The 18,739-nt window shown below is 44.2% G+C and overlaps 1 protein-coding gene across 1 annotated transcript; it reads left to right on the top strand.

Annotated features, from left to right (window-relative positions):
* Nucleotides 1-1,455: 1,455 nt before the first annotated feature.
* LOC139446523 (inactive tyrosine-protein kinase 7-like) lies at nt 1,456-17,416 on the top strand (the record flags this gene model as incomplete). The annotated part of the gene is made up of 10 exons (XM_071227826.1): nt 1,456-1,507; nt 3,252-3,581; nt 4,295-4,573; nt 10,912-11,088; nt 11,820-11,960; nt 12,301-12,348; nt 13,334-13,441; nt 15,926-15,956; nt 16,407-16,522; nt 17,155-17,416. Coding segments are annotated over 10 exons (1,389 nt in total), but the record flags the coding sequence as incomplete, so codon positions are not given.
* Nucleotides 17,417-18,739: the final 1,323 nt, after the last annotated feature.

Here is an 18,739-nt window from a genome sequence, read left to right as displayed (position 1 = left end):
CTAGAACCATCAGGACGTGGGATTCGAACCCACTGTCATAGGTTCCTTGCACGCCGAAGGGACGCAACTCTGCACAGAATTACGGTGCCCTAATGGACCGGGCTACCCGCTACCTGCGTCCCAATTGACTGGATTAAACGGATGGCCCAGAGGTCTATGGCGACCTCAAGCAACTCAAGCAAGTTGCAGGCGTTGGTTTGAGTCTGAGATTGACGGGCGTAAGGGAATATAATATGGTTCGGGGAGTGTGGGGCAGACAAGGTACCAACAAACCAAGGACAAAAATCGATGAATATGGATTTCGAACTCGCGGAAGCTGAAAGCTAATAGCCACGTGTAAGCACTCACTCACTCACTCACTCACTCACCCACCCACCCACCCACTCACTCACTCACTCACTCACTCACTCACTCACTCACTCACCCACACACCCACCCACCCAACCACCCACCCACTCACTCACCCACCCACCCACTCACCACCCACTCACCACTCACTCACTCACTCACTCACTCACTCACTCACCCACCCACCCACTCACTCACTCACTCACTCACTCACTCACTCACCCACCCACCCACTCACCCACCCACTCACTACTCACTCACTCACTCACCCACCCACCCACTCACTACTCACTCACTCACTCACCCACCCACCCACCCACCCACCCACTCACTCACTCACTCACTCACTCTCTCACTCACCCACCCACCCACCCACCCACCCACCCACTCACTCACTCACTCACTCACTCATTCACTCACTCACTCACTCACTATTTTCGTTTCCTGTGAGTTACAGTGACTTTTTGTTAACAATATACTTCCGTGTGAACTACATGGAAAGCAAGGATATCAAGGATCCAGTATGTTGTGTACCGATTATACAATATCTCTGGGAGACCTTTCGTTGTGCTGACCTGTTTTCAAGAGCCAAGCACACATATGAAAACACATTCTTCTCAGACAACAAAGTTCAAAAACGTTTTGAGACAAAACGTATTCTAAACGAAGGCACAAAAAGGGAAAAAAACGAAATGAATAATAAAAGTCAAAGCCTAATTATTCATTTTCAATTAAATCATGAGACATAAATACCTTTTAAGAGTAATGTAATTTTTTTAAACAAATGAAGTCAAAACGTCATTAAATCGTTTTGTCAATAACTCTTCCAGTGCGATGAAACTGAATGTTCCTAATATACTCAACAAGAAAGAAGGTATACATTCGGTATTCAAAGTCCAAGTAGCAGACTCTGTCGTATACTTCTTACTAATACCACGTGTGGACCCCAACAAAACGAAGTCACTGGAACATTCAGATGACGGTCTGATATCTGTACCCTGTTGTCACGAACTACGGGTATATCGACGTATATTCATTCACACACACACACACACACACACACACACACACACACACACACACACACACACACACACACACACACACACCGCACCCCCACACCCCACCCCCGGGCTCGAACAGAGTAACACGGCAACCGGTAAGTACATATAGTTACGGAAAGGTTCACTGTAGCATTTGATTGTGATGGCATTTTAGTTCTGTGTGTAGTCAGACTGCATGTCAACACTTTAGAAACAAATCTGCAAATGTGCAGTCGGTTCTCAAATAAACGAGAGTGGGGGAGTGAGTTGGGTTTAACGCCGCTTTTAATATTATTCCGGTTATATCATGGCGTGTCAGCTTTATGTGGGAGGAAACCCCGAAGTGATTCAGGTCTCGGACGTTTACACTTCTGTGAAACCCACGAGCACGGGTATGGTGCTGACAAACCTAGAAACATAATCGGGGCGAACCGGGTTACTGTAGTGCCCTACGGACGCAACTCTGCACAGCGAATCGCGGCGCCTTAGACGACTGGGCCACCCGTGCCCCCTAATAAATGAGAGAAAAGGGTAAACGTGAAACTGATGCGGGGATGTCCTTCTGGGCTTACCTGTCGCATTTGGGGCTACAGATCGTTCAGGTCGGGGATTTCGGGGAGCCCATTTGGATAATTGAGTGAGTGTGGAATTGTTTTAAGCTGTATTTAGAAATACCCAGACCATATGTGAGCAAGGCAACAGAAATTGGCTCCACATATACTGATGGAACCGAAAAACATTGAAAAATATAGGGAAACAATTGAAATAGCGCGCATACATATTCAACACGTCAGAATCAAATGTTCAGATGCGTTTGCGTGCATTGTTTCCAATGCGTATTTAGTAGACAAGGCAGGGAGCCCCCCCCCCCCCTTTTTATTTCGAAAAAACTCTTTATTTCCGTATAAATTACCACCAAAGACAATAAATAGATCTTAATTGTGCAACCCCCCTTTTCAAAAAAGCTGTATCCGCCCATGAGCATCGAGCCAAGCAATTAGGTTATGATGACATGCATCAACCAAGTCAGCGATTCTGACCACCCGATCCCGTTAGTCGTCTCTTACGACAAGCATAGTTACCTCTAACGGCAAGCATCGGAGCGATCGGTTTAACTCCTACTCAACCGCCCAAATGAAAGAGGACATTGACTTCAGGAAGCAGAAATAACGTTTAAGTTGTGAGAGGATAATGAGTTAAGGAAGCAGAAAGTACGCTTTAAGTGGCTAGGATACAGTAATGCACATTATTTAATAAAACGGAATTTGAAACACAATTCACATTATTTCATGGAAACAAGACAAAACGTAGACAAACATATGCTTATTACGCCAGGGTTCGAGTCCCCACATGGGTACAATGAGTGAAGCCCATTTCTGGTATACCCCGCCTTGATATTTGTTAAACATTGCTAAAAGCGCCATTTCTGCTTCATGAACTCGTTGTTCTCTTGACTGCCTCCGTGGTGTAGTGGTAGAGCGCCTGCCCGTAGAGTTGAAGGTCAGTGGTTCGATTCCCGTCTGCGTCATACCAAAAGACGTTAAAAGATGGTACTTGTTGTTACCCTGCTTGGCGCGCAGCGTTAAGGGGATAAAACATAGACTGTTTGGCTCGGAGTCAGTTAGCTAGCATTATAAAATCAGCATTAGTCCGGACTAGTACAAACACACAGAGACACGAGAGGTGATGTGGGGGAGGTCACACACACACACACACACACACACACACACACACACACACACACACACACACGTGTATGCACGTCGCTATGTAAGTGCAATAATCTTGAACGCGACGTTAAAACCCCATTTCACCTCACCTCATCCCATTGTCCTCTGACCATGATGAGTCCTATTTCAGGTACGTCCTTGACCTTGACCCAGACACATTCACAGGCTTTTTTGGGTCTGACGCTTCAATTAAAGTGTGACGTCACAACAGTCAACAGACAACCACAAGCTCTGCTCTTCCAAATGAACACTGTTCCAAAGTGCACGGTGAAGGTAGATGATTGTACCCAATACACGCGAGACGCTGATTCCCAGACACAGTACACGTGTGGGTGTGGACAGCAGAGTGACGGCAACTACGTCTACATCCTCAACGCCTCCTCCTTACACGACGACGTTGAAGGAAACTGGAGATGTGAATATGATGAGTTTAGCAACACCATCCATGTGAACCTGACTGGTAAATATTCACATATATTTAGAATGAATGTATTCCGACGGACATGTCACCAATATGTGTTACATCGAGCATTGCGTGAGGGAGCTTCGTGAGTGAGTTGGGTTTAACGCCGCTTTTAACAGTATTCCAGTTATATCAAGGCGCGTCAGCTTAATGTGGGAGGAAAGCCCGAGGGGATGCAAGTCTCAGACGTTTACCGCTTCGGTGAAACCCATGAGCACGGGTATGGTGCTGACAAACCTAGAAACATAATCGGGGCGAACCGGGATTCGAACCCACAATCATAGGTTTCTGGCATGCCCAAAGGACGCAAGTCACAGCGAATCACGGCGCCTTAGACGACTGGGCCACCCGTGCCCCCGACACAATGAGTGAGTTGGTTTAGCCCGTGTTGAACATCAGTAGTTATATCACGGCGTTACTACTTAATGTCGTTTACACCATTTTGAAACCTACAAACACCGAGTTTGGTGCTTAAAAATATCAGAGAATCCTTGAACTAAGGGACACAACTCTGCACTGCAAATTGAGGCACCTTAGACCTCTTGGCCGACCTTGCCCCGTTGCATGACCATGAATTATTATTGAAATAAATGACACAATAAACCTTGCTCTCAGACAATTTTGTGAAAAACTCCCACATGACGTTGTTATGGAATAATAACGTGGAAAATATTATGAGTTCTTGAGTCGGTGTTTTTCTCTCCCTCAAGATCCTGAAGGTCCAACTCAGATACAAATGGACAAGACAGAACCCCAGCCTAAGGAGGGAGGTAGCGTCAACCTGACCTGCTCCGCCAACTGTCTCCCTGACTGTCGTTACAGCTGGACCAAAGGTGGACAGGACCTGGCCAGTCGGACCAGGGGGAGTCGGGGTCAAGTCCTGGCACTGAGGGGGGTGGTGGGCAACGACAGCGGCAACTACACCTGCACAGCCGTCAACCCCTCATCTAACAAAGCCAGCAACATCTCCGCGTTCCTTCTTGTTCAGAGTGAGTACACTTGTCTGCACTAAGTCTCTTTGTTTCGAAACAAGAATGTTTTAACCTTTGGTTACTTGATAAAATTAAGAAGCGGATATACTAGATTCGAATACTATTTTTATTTGATTTTTTTTAGAAATCTATCACTTATCAATATAATATAAGCAAAATCGGAACATGGCCGTCGACTTAAAAACAGACGTACTGACAAAACCCATCCTGCATAAAAAAACAAAGTTGACACAGATAACGAAATATCGCGGGGAGCCTGTGTGGGCACAACATATTGACGCCACATATTGACGTCACAACCAACACGTATATGAATATCCTCCTTGGGTCCATGCAGGTAGCAAAGGTACTGTAAGTCCCCATGGTCCCTATAGAGGTGATCTACCTTCAGATGCTTGCTATAGCTCTTTTTTATAATGTATTGTTCTGTCTAGTGATGTATTTTTGTGGTTCCATGCTAGTTTTAAATTATAATCTGTGATAAGTCCAGTTAGTTTACTGTCCCTTGTTGACAGGTTTTTATAGTTTACATCTATTTATTATGTATAACCTTTGAAAGTCGCGATATGGCCGAAATATTGCCAATGTGACTAAAAATCTTAACTCACTCACCCACTCACGTATATGAATCCCTTAAAGCGTTAGAGTGTAGAATATTTATTTATCCAGAATATCCACAAAATGCATTAGCCATAAAAACAAATGCAAATATAATATGGGCACAATAACGTACATGCATGCCATGTACATGCTCTCTACCCGAGGCAAGGGAGCTAACTGACTTTGAAAGTCCAGTTTCAACCCTTGCCGAACTATGCTGGAATTATGGAGTTACATTTCGGCTGGACTAACGAGTCTATGCATAGTCCAATCAAAATCGCGCAACGAAATCGAAATCCGGTTCGTAATCTGTCGTGCAGATTTCGGTCGATTGCAAGATTTGCAAAGCATGTGCACCGCCGACTCGTTGTCAACAGATATTTTCCAAATCTATTCATGTTTTTAATCAAGTCGCTCGTGTGATTTGATGCACTTCGCGATGTAAGACCCGTTTTATCACAATACTATATAGATCTTGATTATCGATCAGATCTTCTTGACTGGGCGCCGCCATTTTGTTTGAAACAAATGCCAGTGATACGAGTGGTGGAATCTGATTGGTCCATAGGAGAGGCTTAGAAGGGACATAAGTCGTAATATCTTCTGGCGGCGGTACGATCGAGTTCAGGAATTCCAGCCATGTTCGGCAAGGGTGGTAACTGGACGTTTAAAGTCATTTAACTCCCTTGCCTCTGAAAGATGGAACATGCAGACTGTGTGCCTTCACGTAACACAGCTCAAACCATTCGTCACCACTCGCCCCTTTCCGTAACCTGCAAGATGATACGTCCCCCTATCGATGAATGTTATGTGTGAAAATACGACAAACCAATCAGAATGCGCGTATGACTTCAAGTACTTCGGTCAAAGAATCCCTAAGGAATAAAAAAAAATTATTTTACTTATGTCGTACATATAAAAATATAGGACAATATAATGTGTTCAGTCATACTATATAAATACCGTAAGACCCGATGTGCTTTAAATCGCATGTGGGCGATATATTTACATGGGGAAATATATGTGAATCATAACGCAACGAGATGAAATTTCTTTTAACTTTTCCCGTTTGCGCTCAGACTGAACCCAGTCGCATAAATGGCCACGAGTCGCTCTTCGGCTTGTCCCGGAATAACACGAGTTGGTCACGAATGAGCTCAAACTCGAACTCATTGTCTCGTTGTGTCATTTAAGGAGAAATTACTTTTTGGACCCGTAAGAATTCTATAGGCATCATGACCTATTACTCGAACTCCGTTTGTCTCTAACAACGGATAACTCGACATCTGTTCGAGTGTTTTCGAATTAACGACGTATCTATATGTACATATTCTCTATATTTGAAACTTTTGTATCATGATTGTGAAATGTATACATGCAACGATTGACTTCCGGGAAGTAGTTTTTTGTGCTGCTGGGGAACATAGGTAGACCTGGTTGATTGTGTGTCGTCGTGGATTGGTGTTCATGATATCAACCACTTGTTTTACTGGCTCTGGTTTTATTATTTACAGGCCGTTGGCATGTGGTCAGACTGTAGCTGACCTTCAGTGAGTGAGCCGTTTTTAGCAATATTCCAGCAATATCACGGCGGGGGACACCAGACATGGGCTTCACACATTGTACCCATGTCGGGAATCGAACCCGGGTCTTCGGCGTGACGGGCGAACGCTTTACCCACTAGGCTACCCGACCGCGTCCAAGGCGCCGCCATTAGGCTGCAGAGTTGCGTCCTTTAAGCATGCCAGAAATCGTGGGTTGAATCCCTGATTCTCCCAGATTATGTTTTTGGTTTGTCTGCACCATACCCATGCTCGTTGGTTTCACCAAGTTTTAAACGTCTGAGATGGGCATGCCAGAAACCTATGATTGTGGGTTCGAATCCCGGTTCGCCCCGAGTATGTTTCTAGGTTTGTCGGCACCATGACCGTGCTCGTGGGTTTCACCGAAGCGGTAAACGTCTAAGACCCGCATCACTTTGGGCTTTCCTCCCACATTAAGCTGACACGCCGCGATATGACTGGAATACTGTTAAAAGTGGCATGAACCCCAACTCACTCACATTGTACACATATTCGCTGGCAACAAAGAAGCAAATTCAATTTCCTTTAACAACATTTCCTTGTTCTGGCTAAAGGTTTCAGGAAAGTTGCACACCCTTTCCTTTCTATACGATGTAATCATGAAAACGGAAGTATATTACACGTTTAAACACTTTTGCCCGAATTGTGACACTCGGCTTGTTCCGGTGCCTATTTAAACGTGAAGGTGAAATAGGTTCGAGGTCATTGCCCTTCAATAGCGTTGTACATGTGTCAGCATGAGCTTGTGCTAGTCCTGACTATTGCCGGTTATATTGTGCAAGCCCACTGAGATACCATGCCGCAGTAAGGGGCAGTCGGGTAGCCTAGTGGTTAAAGCGTTCGATCGTCAGGCCGAAGACTCGGGTTCGATTCCCGACATGGGTAGAATGTGTGAAGCCCATTTCTGGTGTCCCCCGCCGTGTTATTGCTAGAATAGTGCTAAAAGCGGCGTAAAACCACACTCACTCACTCACTCACCATGCCGAAGTGTAACATGCATGTTGTCAGCACCATACCCGTGCTCGTGGGTTTCACCGAAGTGGTAAACGTCTGAGACCTGCATCACTTCGGGCTTTCGTCCCACATTAAGCTGACACGCCGTGATATAACTGGAATACTTTTCAAAGTGGTGTTAACCCCCAACTCACTCACCACTACAAAATATCTAGTGCTGCCGTGGCGTGATTTGAACCACAAACGACTGCTCCGGGGCTTTCCAGAATGGTTTTGTACAGTAATTTAGAGTTATCCACCCTTGATGTTGCTATGACCACAGCTGGTTTGGTCGTGACGGAGGATCACTTTATGTCGGGTTTTTTAGGGCGTTCATGAGAACTCCTATCACCTAATTTCATGCTAAATAGGAAGCACTTAGAGACATATTATCTAAGCATGTATGCTGCTGCATACTGAATCCATCGGCCAATCTCCCCCTTTACCGTAAAAGTACTTAGCGACTGTGGTACCGGCAAGCAGAGCCCTACTAATATAGAAATAACTTCTTGCTTTTTGACACAGGCTCAAGGCCCACGCGGAAGAGAATTGGTGTCATTTATAATAGGTCAGAGTTTAATGTGTTGTCTGTAAACAAAGCAATGAAAGTGAGCTGATATCAGCTACAATGTTGCCTCCTTGTCAATAAGTGAGTGTGTTTGGGCAGTGATAGTTCATCTTGAACGCAATTCCTGTGGCAGCCTACCTAAAGTGTCACAAATGACGAAACTTATAATATCATTCTGAGAAGTTTTCTTTCTTCGCATCGAGTCTGAGCTATATTGGCAACAAATTCGTTCACAGGTAGGACAATAGGGGTACATATTTGGTTTGTGACAGATAGTGACCGTGTAAGCTTGTGGTGCTTAGGCCATGACCTGAGTAAGTGAGTTGGGTTTAACGCCGCTGTTAACAGTATTCCAGTTATATCACGACGTGTCAGCTTAATGTGGGAGGAAAGCCCGAAGTGATGCAGGTCTCAGACGTTTACCACTTCGGTGAAACCCACGAGCACGGGTATGGTGCTGACAACATAGAAACATAATCTGGGCGAGCTGGGATTCGAACCCACAATCATATGGTTCTGGCGTGCCCAGTTAATCGCGGCGCCTTAGACGACTGGGCCACCCGTGCCCCCGCAGGGCATGACGATGAAGTTGAGGTGAGGTGATGTGAAATGGGGTTTAATGTCGCGTCCAAGATTATTGCACTTATATAGCGACGTGCATGTACGTGTGTGTGTTTGTGTGGCTGCTTGTACTAGTCCGGACTGATGCCGATTTATAGTGCTAGCTCACTGAGATACCATGCCGCAGTTTATCATGAATACTCCACTCAGACACAGTATACTGACTCCGAGCCGACCAAAACTTGTTTTAGCCCCTTAATGCCGAGCGCCAGACAGGGTAACAACAAGTACCATCTTTTAACGTCTTTTGGTATGACGCGGTCGGGGATCGAACTCCCGACCTTCCACTCTCCGGGCGGACGCTTTACCACTAGACCACGGAGGCGGTCCGATGAAATTGACTACGCCTATAAGACTATTAAGAGGTCGATGTTATAGTCGATACCAGAATTCTCGCATTGAACTATCACTGCAATACACCGCTAAATTGCATTCAAATCAGTCAAATCCAGCATATAATTGTATTTTCAACCCTCCTCATGAGAACCTGCTTCAAAATGTATTAAGCCTGGTTGCACCCCTCGGAATCAGAATTCAACCACATCACTGCAGCTAGAATAGATCTCAATATTATATCACCTTACCGACTTCTGTCTTCTCCTCCCTGCCAGATAGATCTCACTCTCACCCAGCTAAAAAGTGGCAAAGTTGCAAGTGCCACCGTCATTGGATCCAAAACTGTTTCCTAGGAATCCCAGATAATAGTTCAATCTTTATTATTCAGGCCAAAGCTATCTTGACAGCTTGGACCTATATTAAACAACAAAACCATCGTAAATATGTCATCATCCTTTCAGATTCATTGTCTTGCCTTCAGGCACTTAAAAGTGTCTCCTCAAATCATCCTGTAATCCTTGACAGTTTAGAACTTTACAATGACCTTTCTAGTGGCCAATGTGACATGGTCTTTTGCTGGTTACCAAATCATGCAGGCATAGCAGATAACCCAAACGCCGATGCTGCAGCTTAAGCAGCTCTTAACAAACCGTTATCTCCATTCCTTATCCTGTACAGTGATATCAAACCAACCACCAAGAGTTATACTCGGGATCTTGCAGGTGGGAATCAATAAACTTCACGAATTTATACCAACAATCGGTCATACCCACTCACGTTGTCAGTCAAGACTGGACGGGGACGTTTTGAGACTCGTATTGGCCACAGTCGGTTTACCCATGAATATCTGCTTATAACAGGGCGAGCCTCCTAAGTGTATCTCTAGATCTTGTGATGAAAGGTTCACCGTCACATATTTTGCTTGACTGTGTGGACTTTGCAATCGCAAAGGATTCACATTATCAAATAGTAAATCTGAAAGACCACTTATCTCCGCGCGGGCATCTTATTCAAAGCTACGTGAAAGAAACTGGTCTATATCATTAAATTTAAAAATGTATGTGAATAATTAAATGCTTCTTTTTAAATTTTTGTGATGCTTTCATCAACATAGATTGTTAAACGCTGTGCCCAGGAGTCTAAGGTCTTGTCCCCCTGCGTGACACGTACTTCCTGTCATAATCGATGTAACTATCATCAACCAGTGTTTGAAGCCAACTCATTGCTGAGTATTTTTTAATATTGACTTGTATTGTGCACAGCCACCAGTGGCTAAAGTGATGACGTAAATCCTGCTGGGGTATCAAGCAGGAAGCAGAGACACCGGAAGTCCCCATGATCCCCAGCGAGGTTGCCAAGCTTTGGTTACTGGTGGCTTATAACCAGTGTTTCAAACTGTTATAAATAATATTGTTGTGCCAAAATATGCATGACAAATTTGCTTGTAAATATACCTTTCTGTTCTTGACAAACTTGCATATATATCAACTTGTTCTCGTTGCTATATGGCTGAAATAACGCCAATACGACGTTACATTTGAACTCATTCACTCGCATTTATCTGAAGGTTGTCAGCAGCTATGACACTCTTAAGGGAGAAAATGTATGATGAGAGAAACGTCTTTGTGTTATAGCCAGCCCGAAGAGGAAAGTTGATGCACCCTTCTCGCCGACATTGAAGACCGCGACAGGTCAAACAGCCAAAATGGAGGTGACCTTCTCCGGTGACCCTCGACTGGTCAGCTGGTGGAAGATTGAAAGCGGTTCTCTGACCCCTGTGAACAACAGCGTTGGAGACACAGAGCGTGAAGGTAAGTAGACGGGAGTGGGGACACGGTAGATCAAGTTAGGCAGGGAGCTTTGGTCCTTGTACAGACGGGAGTGGGGACACGGTAGATCAAGTTAGGCAGGGAGCTTTGGTCCTTGTACAGACGGGAGTGGGGACACGGTAGATCAAGTTGGGCAGGGAGTTTTGGTCCTTGTACAGACGGGAGTGGGGACACGGTAGATCAAGTTAGGCAGGGAGCTTTGGTCCTTGTACAGACGGGAGTGGGGTCACGGTAAATCAAGTTAAGCGGGTAGCTCTGTCCGTGGTACAGACGGGGGTGACGCGGTACATCAAGTTGAGTAGGGAGCTCTGGGCCTGGTACAGACGGAAGATCAAGTTATGCGGGGAGCTCTCTCCTTTTACAGACTGGAGTGGGGACACGGTAGATTAAGTTATGCGGGGAGCTCTGGGGCCTTGGTACAGACGGGAGTGGGATCATGGTAGATCAAGTTATTTGTCAGTTATCATAGCAGGACGTGGTGTGATTAACGTGGAGGCTCTTCATGACAGAATTGTGATAACGGAATTCTTGGTTATGTGACCTTATTATACATACTTGGAATATTCCGGCCTTAGAGCCCAGTATGCTTCTTGTGTTGGAAGTGTTTTGCACCAAGTTTATATGATTGTCTCAGATACCCCAGGGGGTGTGGATGACAATCGGCGAGTTGTGTTGAGATTTTTTTTGGACTAGGTTGGACATCACTGTTTCAGATATCCCAGGGCGAGTGGACGGCAGTCTGACAGCTGTGTTGGAGGTTAAGGTGGAGACGGACGACGACCTGGGCATGTACTGTGTCTCAGCCGAGAACATCATCGATACGACCTTTGTCTACATTGACCTGCAAGGTGAAGGTCGGTGACAGTTCTGTGGGAGCCAAGTGTATTTTTGTGAGTGAGTGAGTGAGTATGGTTTTATGCCGCTTTTAGCAATATTCCAGAAATATCACGGGACACCAGAAATTGGCTTCACACATTGTACTCATGTCGGGAATCGAACCCTGGTCTTCGACGTCACGAGCGAAGTATTTCTGTGGACTAGTTTACAAGGTGAAGGTCAATGAATATGTTATCTATGTTATCTGAGTGTATAATAACGTTAGGTAAATGTCGATGAATATGTCTTTCTCCATTTTTAGTGATCTGAAATCAAAACTGTAAATAAGTTCTAAATTTGATATTGTTTTAATTGTAGGCGATTTTGATGAGGATGCTCGCTGTCACTCACAGACTGCTGTCGCAGGTAGGGTTCAGCCTATTCGCTCTGGGATGCAGTTTAACATCCGTTTATCAAAGTACTTTATAAATATAGCCATGATGAAGATAGTTATATCATCTACCGTGAAGATAGAGTAAATCTGGTCTTCGGCAACCCATGCTTGTCGAACGAAGCGACTAACGGATCGGGCGGCCTGGCTCCTAAAGTGGTTGATGCATTTCATTATATCCAAAATTGCGTTTATCGATGCGCATGATGTCAATCAGTGTATTTTCTGGTCCAGACTCGACTATGTACAGACCGCCGTCATCTGGCTGGGATATTGCTGAGTGCGGCTTTAAACAACAAACACAACTTATGAAGGCACGTTATAATACGGCATGTTATGCTCATATTACGTCAGAAGGTGTTAGTGAGAAGGGCTTGTCACATCAAGTAGCAAAGTTCAAACACTGTCACGACAAATGATGAAGGTCCATTATGATATTCTGAGAGATGTAACATATCATGATGAAGGTATGTTATAACATGTCGTGGTGAAAGTATGTTATAACATGTCGCGATGAAGGCAAGTTATAAAATATCGCGATGAATGTATGTTATAACATGTCGCGATGAAGGCACGTTATAACATGTCGTGATGAAGGCACGTTATAACATGTCGCGATGAAGGTACGTTATAACATGTCGTGATGAAGACAAGTTATAACATGTCGCGATGAAGGCACGTTATAGCATGTCGCGACGAAGAAGGTTATAAAATGTCGCGATGAATGTATGTTATAAAATGTCTTGAAAAACGCCCGTTGTGACACGTGTTGAAGGTACATGTCGTTATCAGGTACGTTATAACATGTGATGAAGATACGTTATAATATATCGTGATGAAGGTGCGTTATGAAGACACAACATGCACACATGTCCTGACTAAGGAACCCTCAACAAGACGATACCCACCTACAACGACCTACATGTGTAATATAACAATGACGTCTGTCTCTATTTATAGAAATGTCGATATTGAGGATCGCTGTTGGTGCTGGTGCAGCTGCCATGTTGCTTGTCATCACCGTCGTTGCTGTCGTCTTCTGCAGAAAGTACAAGGAGATGAAAAGAGGTAAATATCCTTCAGTCAACTCCGCGTGTAACGAAGTCGATGATACCGAAGTCAACCGTCTTGACAATACATCTCTGAACTTTAAAGGTTTGCTTTTGTCAATCGCTTTGTCATCCATGAAGGTCAAGGGTAGAGTAGGTCTTCAGCAACCCATGCTTGTCGTAAAAAGGCGACTACGCTTGTCTTAAGAGGCGACTAACGGGATCGGGTGGTCAGGCTCGCTGACTTGGTTGATCCATGTCATCGTATCCCAAATCGATGTTCATGATGTCAATCACTGGATTGTCCAGACTCGATTATGTACAGACCGCCGTCATATAGCCGGAATATTGCTGAGTACGGCGTTAAACAGCAAACAACAAACAAACAAACAAGCCAACCTATCTTCACGTACAAATGCTATATTTCAACACAAAATAAATGTAGAATTTGTTATCATAAAATTGTATTTAGAACAAGGGCATGTCTGCTGACCGCAATTGTTATGGAAGGAAGAACGGATTGTCAGGGAAACAGGATCCGCGTCACTGATAACTGTCAACTCTACAGCAAACTAGGTTATAACGAACTCAAAGGGACCACTAATTTTAGTTCGTTATAACCGTAGTTCGTTATAAGCATATATACAGCATATATACAACCAATGGGCGGGACTAAAAAATAAGTTCGTTATATAGGTCAGTTCGTTATAAGCGTGTTCGTTATAACCGTAGTTTACTGTATTTTTACTTGTAGGAGGTCAATCCATAAATGTTCTAATTTTACTTAATGCCACAGTAAACATCACATACAGAACGAAATGCCCGGTTTAAGGCATCGAAAGCTTGCAGAGTTGCGTCCCTTTGCTGTGTTAAGATCCGCCAAGCCCGGAATTCGTGTGATGAAACCCAGTCTGTTTATGATCACTGATTCGTCATGATCTATGATCATTAGATGTACTTTTCACACACCCTTACTCACTGGCACTTAATTTAATCAATCGGGTGGTCATGCTTGGTGACTTGGTCGACTGTGTGTAGGGTTACACCACAACGACGGTAATTATTGCACATGATACTGATCACCTGATTGTCTGGTCCAGACTCGATTGTTGTAAGGCCACCGTCGTACACGTTTGGCAGGAGTATTGCTGGGTTCGGCATTAGGCAACTAACACTTACTCTTTTAGGAACATTGTGTTATGTGAGGAACCCGATTCGCCAACACATGGTGTCATCAATGATTTTCAATTATCCAATCATTTAAGTTAAATCACTATTCGCCTTTCACATCAAATGGAATATTTATTTTCGTCACATAATTAAGATTGATTGGTCTCGGGAGTTGACGTTTGGAAGAATACATTAGCGTGTTTCATCATTCATCTAAGATAGCATACTGACCGCCTCCGTGGTCCAGTGGAAGAGCGTCCGCCCGGAGAGCGAAAGGTCCGGGCTTCGATCCCCGGCCGCGTCATACCAAAAGACGTTAAAAGGTGGTACTTGTTGTAAACCTGTCTGGCGCTCGGTATAAAGGGGCTAAAACAAGGACTGGTTGGCTCGGGTTCAGTATACTGTGTCTGAGTGGTGTATTCATGTTAAACTGCGGCATGGTATCTCAGTGGACTAGCACTATAAATCGGCATCAGTCCGGACTAGTACAAGCAGCCACACACACACGTACATGCACGTCGCTATATCAGTGCAATAATCTTAATTTGTTAACCCAATTTCACCTCACCTCACCTCACCTCACCTCACCTCACCTCACCTCGATAGCATAGTGACACCTCATGACATGGCCAGTTATACTGCTGTACGGTGTAAAAACTTGCGTGATGAAAGACGTTATAACTTGTAATAAAGGAAGGTCGTGATACAATGCGTCAGCAGAGGAGGTTCTATATGTAACTTAAAGGAAAATACATCTACGTTATATCACTCGTGATAATGGTATATGTTATAAAATGTCGTGATGAGGGTACGCTATAACATGTCGCGATGAAGGGCTTGTCATATCAAGTAGTAAAGTTCAAACACTGTCACGACAAATGATGAAGGTCCATTATGATATTCTGAGTGATGTAACATATCATGATAAAGGTATGTTATAACATGTCGTGATGAAGGTATGTTATAACATGTGGTGAAGGTACGTTATAACATGTCGTGATGAAGGCACGTTATAACATGTCGCGATGAAGGTACGTTATAACATGTCGTGATGAAGGCACTTTATAACATGTCGCGATGAAGGTATGTTATAAAATGTCGTGATGAGGGTACGTTAAAACATGTCGGGATGAAGGTACGCTATGACATGTCGCGATGAAGGGACGTTATAACATTTCGCGATGAAGATACGTTATAACATGTCTGGATGAAGGTACTACTTAATAACTTGTCGCGATAAAGGTACTTTATAACTTGTTATTCTTTCACTGCAGCAATTATGTCAAGCCCTTATAAGGTAACATATCATTTTATTCTTATTTTGTCTCTGCAGCGCTGGATTGCCCGTATGCCTCCACACAGCGGTATGTGAAACCATTCTGAAATCAAACTTCAAACTTTAACATCCTGACCAAACACATATTTTATATAGTTATACTTTTATGTGTTCCGTTAGACAGAAAATTTGGAAGGAAATGAAATAAATTTTATCATTTAGATTCCTGCTTCATCCTTTTTATAAAATTCAGCGGCGCAGCACGTCCTACTTCAACAACATCAAATGAAAATGTAAAGAGACGTATTCATGTATCCAGTCTGAATCACTTCCCTGAAGCACTGCTGGCTGACAGCTTCCGGTACATGCGCAGTCCGACTAACACGACAATATTTTCCTTAATGTATAATATTATATATTATAAAGTTTTCTCTGCAAAATGTCATCGGAAAAAGTTGTCGATCGTACTTTATTATTGACTGGTCAACGATTAGGAATAGTTAAAGTTATTGAGGAAACTGACATTTTTATTTACCAGGTTGGGCAATGCTGTGGTGGATTCAAACCACTACCAGGAACTCCCCTCCCCACAGACATTGAGAAAACAACTGCTGGAGGGAGGCTACACTCTACCGACCGGAGGCACTGGTGGGGGTAAGGAATGTAGTTCTGGGGGGTGGGATGGTGGGGGGGTGGGGTTGATTATCTCGGAGAGGAACACGTGTGTGTCGGGGTTAGGTGGGTGAATAAATTTCATGGTGAATGAAATACATAGAGAGGGTATGGCGGAATAACGAAGGGGGAGGAAGAACATTAGGGTGGAGGTGTCAGATTGAACACCATGACGTTGAGGTAAAACATTGAGTGTCGTTGGGGGTGGAGGTGGAGAGGTGATGTGGGGGAGGTCACACACACACACACACACACACACACACACACACACACACACACACACACACACACACACACACACACACACACACACACACACACACACACACTCACACACACACACACACACACACACACAAATATTGTATATTGTATGACGCCACCAATACTACTGTTGTGCGTCGTCTAGGTCTACATTGTAAGTTAAAGTTTTCATTACACCTGAAGAGCCGTTGAACGGTGAAAGATCTTGTGTGGATAAAGGAGTTTTGACAAGCATGAATATCTGGACTCTGTGTTTGTTTGTTGGTAATCTTCGCATTCATCAATATTCCAGCTATATGACGGTGGTCAAACCTTGAGACAACCACGTGACATGCTGTACTTTCTTGCAGTGTTCTCGACAAAGGTTGACATGAAACCAGTTGACGGCACACACCCCATCTCGAAAACAAACCCCATCTACGACCACATCCACGATGACAACATCATGATCAAGTAAAACACACCGGGTCATTGGTCAGCCCTGAAGGTTGCCATGGTTACATCGATCACAGCCGTAAGTCATATGTTCACTACACGAATGACAGCGGTTCCCAAGTGACTTACAACATTTCATAGTCGGCTGAACATGCCATCTCTCGAAGTATACGATGGATTATTTGAGGGAATACACAAGTATTACCCCCCCCCCCCCTCCCCCCCCCCCCACCACCACCACCACCACCAGCCACGAGGACATATCCTCGAAGATGTTTGATAAAAAATATATATCCACACCCTGAACTTTAGCCTCGCCATCCTTACCCTTCACTCTACATATGGCTCTTATTTGTAAACCTCAGCTCCACCCGCATCCTTACTCTGAACCCTACCATCAAAGCCGTCCGTTAACTACAGCCCAGTTGCTACCATCATTCATACTCCCAACTCATCCCAACCTTGACCCACTTCCCTACCCTCAAACCAACCCCCATCCTCACCCTACCCGTGAAGATCCGGGGTAAACTAGGTCTTCAGCAACCCATGCTTGTCGTAATAGACGACTATGCTTGTCGTAAGAGGCGACTAACGGGATCGGGTGGTCAGGCTCACTGACTAGGTTGATGCATGTCATCGATCCCAATTGCGTGGATAGATGCTCGTGATATCAATCACTGGATTGTCTGGTCAAGACTCGATTATTTACAGACCGTCGTCATACAGCTGGAATATTGCTGAGTGCAGCGTTAAACAACAAACCAACCAACCATCCGCACCCCTAATCCAACAATGAATCCAATTCTTATTATTATTATTATTATTATTATTATTATTATTATTATTATTGGAACACACCATACTCCGGTGAGAAGTGACATTCATGGCAGGAAGATCTTGTCGGCATATTGAAACTAAACTTCCTCTTTCAAATGTCCTTGTTATGATTAATTAGTCATCACTGTTTTATCGGAAATTAAAATAAGCTCGTGTTGACTTTAGGTAAACTTGGCGTGTTTTTGTCGAAAGTATATTTAGGAAACGTTGAGATAACGAGTCCGTTGTATAACAAGAGGGATATGTAACAGGACGGGTAATGTGATACATTGAAAACGTCAGAGCTTGAGAAAAAAACAGTCTCGAATAAATGCTGATGCAGATTCCTTTAGGCATAATAGTTATGAAAACAAGGGAACATTGAGATAGTGAGTGAGTGAGTGAGTGAGTGAGTTAGGTTCACGCCGTTTTTAACAGTATTCCAGTTATATCGCGACGTGTCAGCTTAATGTGGGAGGAAAGCCCGAAGTGATGCAGGTCTCAGACGTTTACCACTTAGGTGAAACCATCGAGCACGGGTATGGTGCTGACAAACCTAGAAACATAATCGGGGCGAACCGAGATTCGAACCCACAATCAAAGGTTTCTGGCGTTCCCAAGGGACGCAACTCTGCACAGCGAATCGCGGTGCCTTAGACTACTGGGCCACCCGTGCCCCCTGAA

This window comes from Haliotis cracherodii, unplaced genomic scaffold (genome assembly GCF_022045235.1).
Source record: "Haliotis cracherodii isolate W230 unplaced genomic scaffold, xgHalCrac1.p SCAF_6, whole genome shotgun sequence".
Lineage (NCBI taxonomy): Eukaryota > Metazoa > Mollusca > Gastropoda > Lepetellida > Haliotidae > Haliotis > Haliotis cracherodii.
This window is presented reverse-complemented; position numbering and strand designations above follow the sequence as displayed.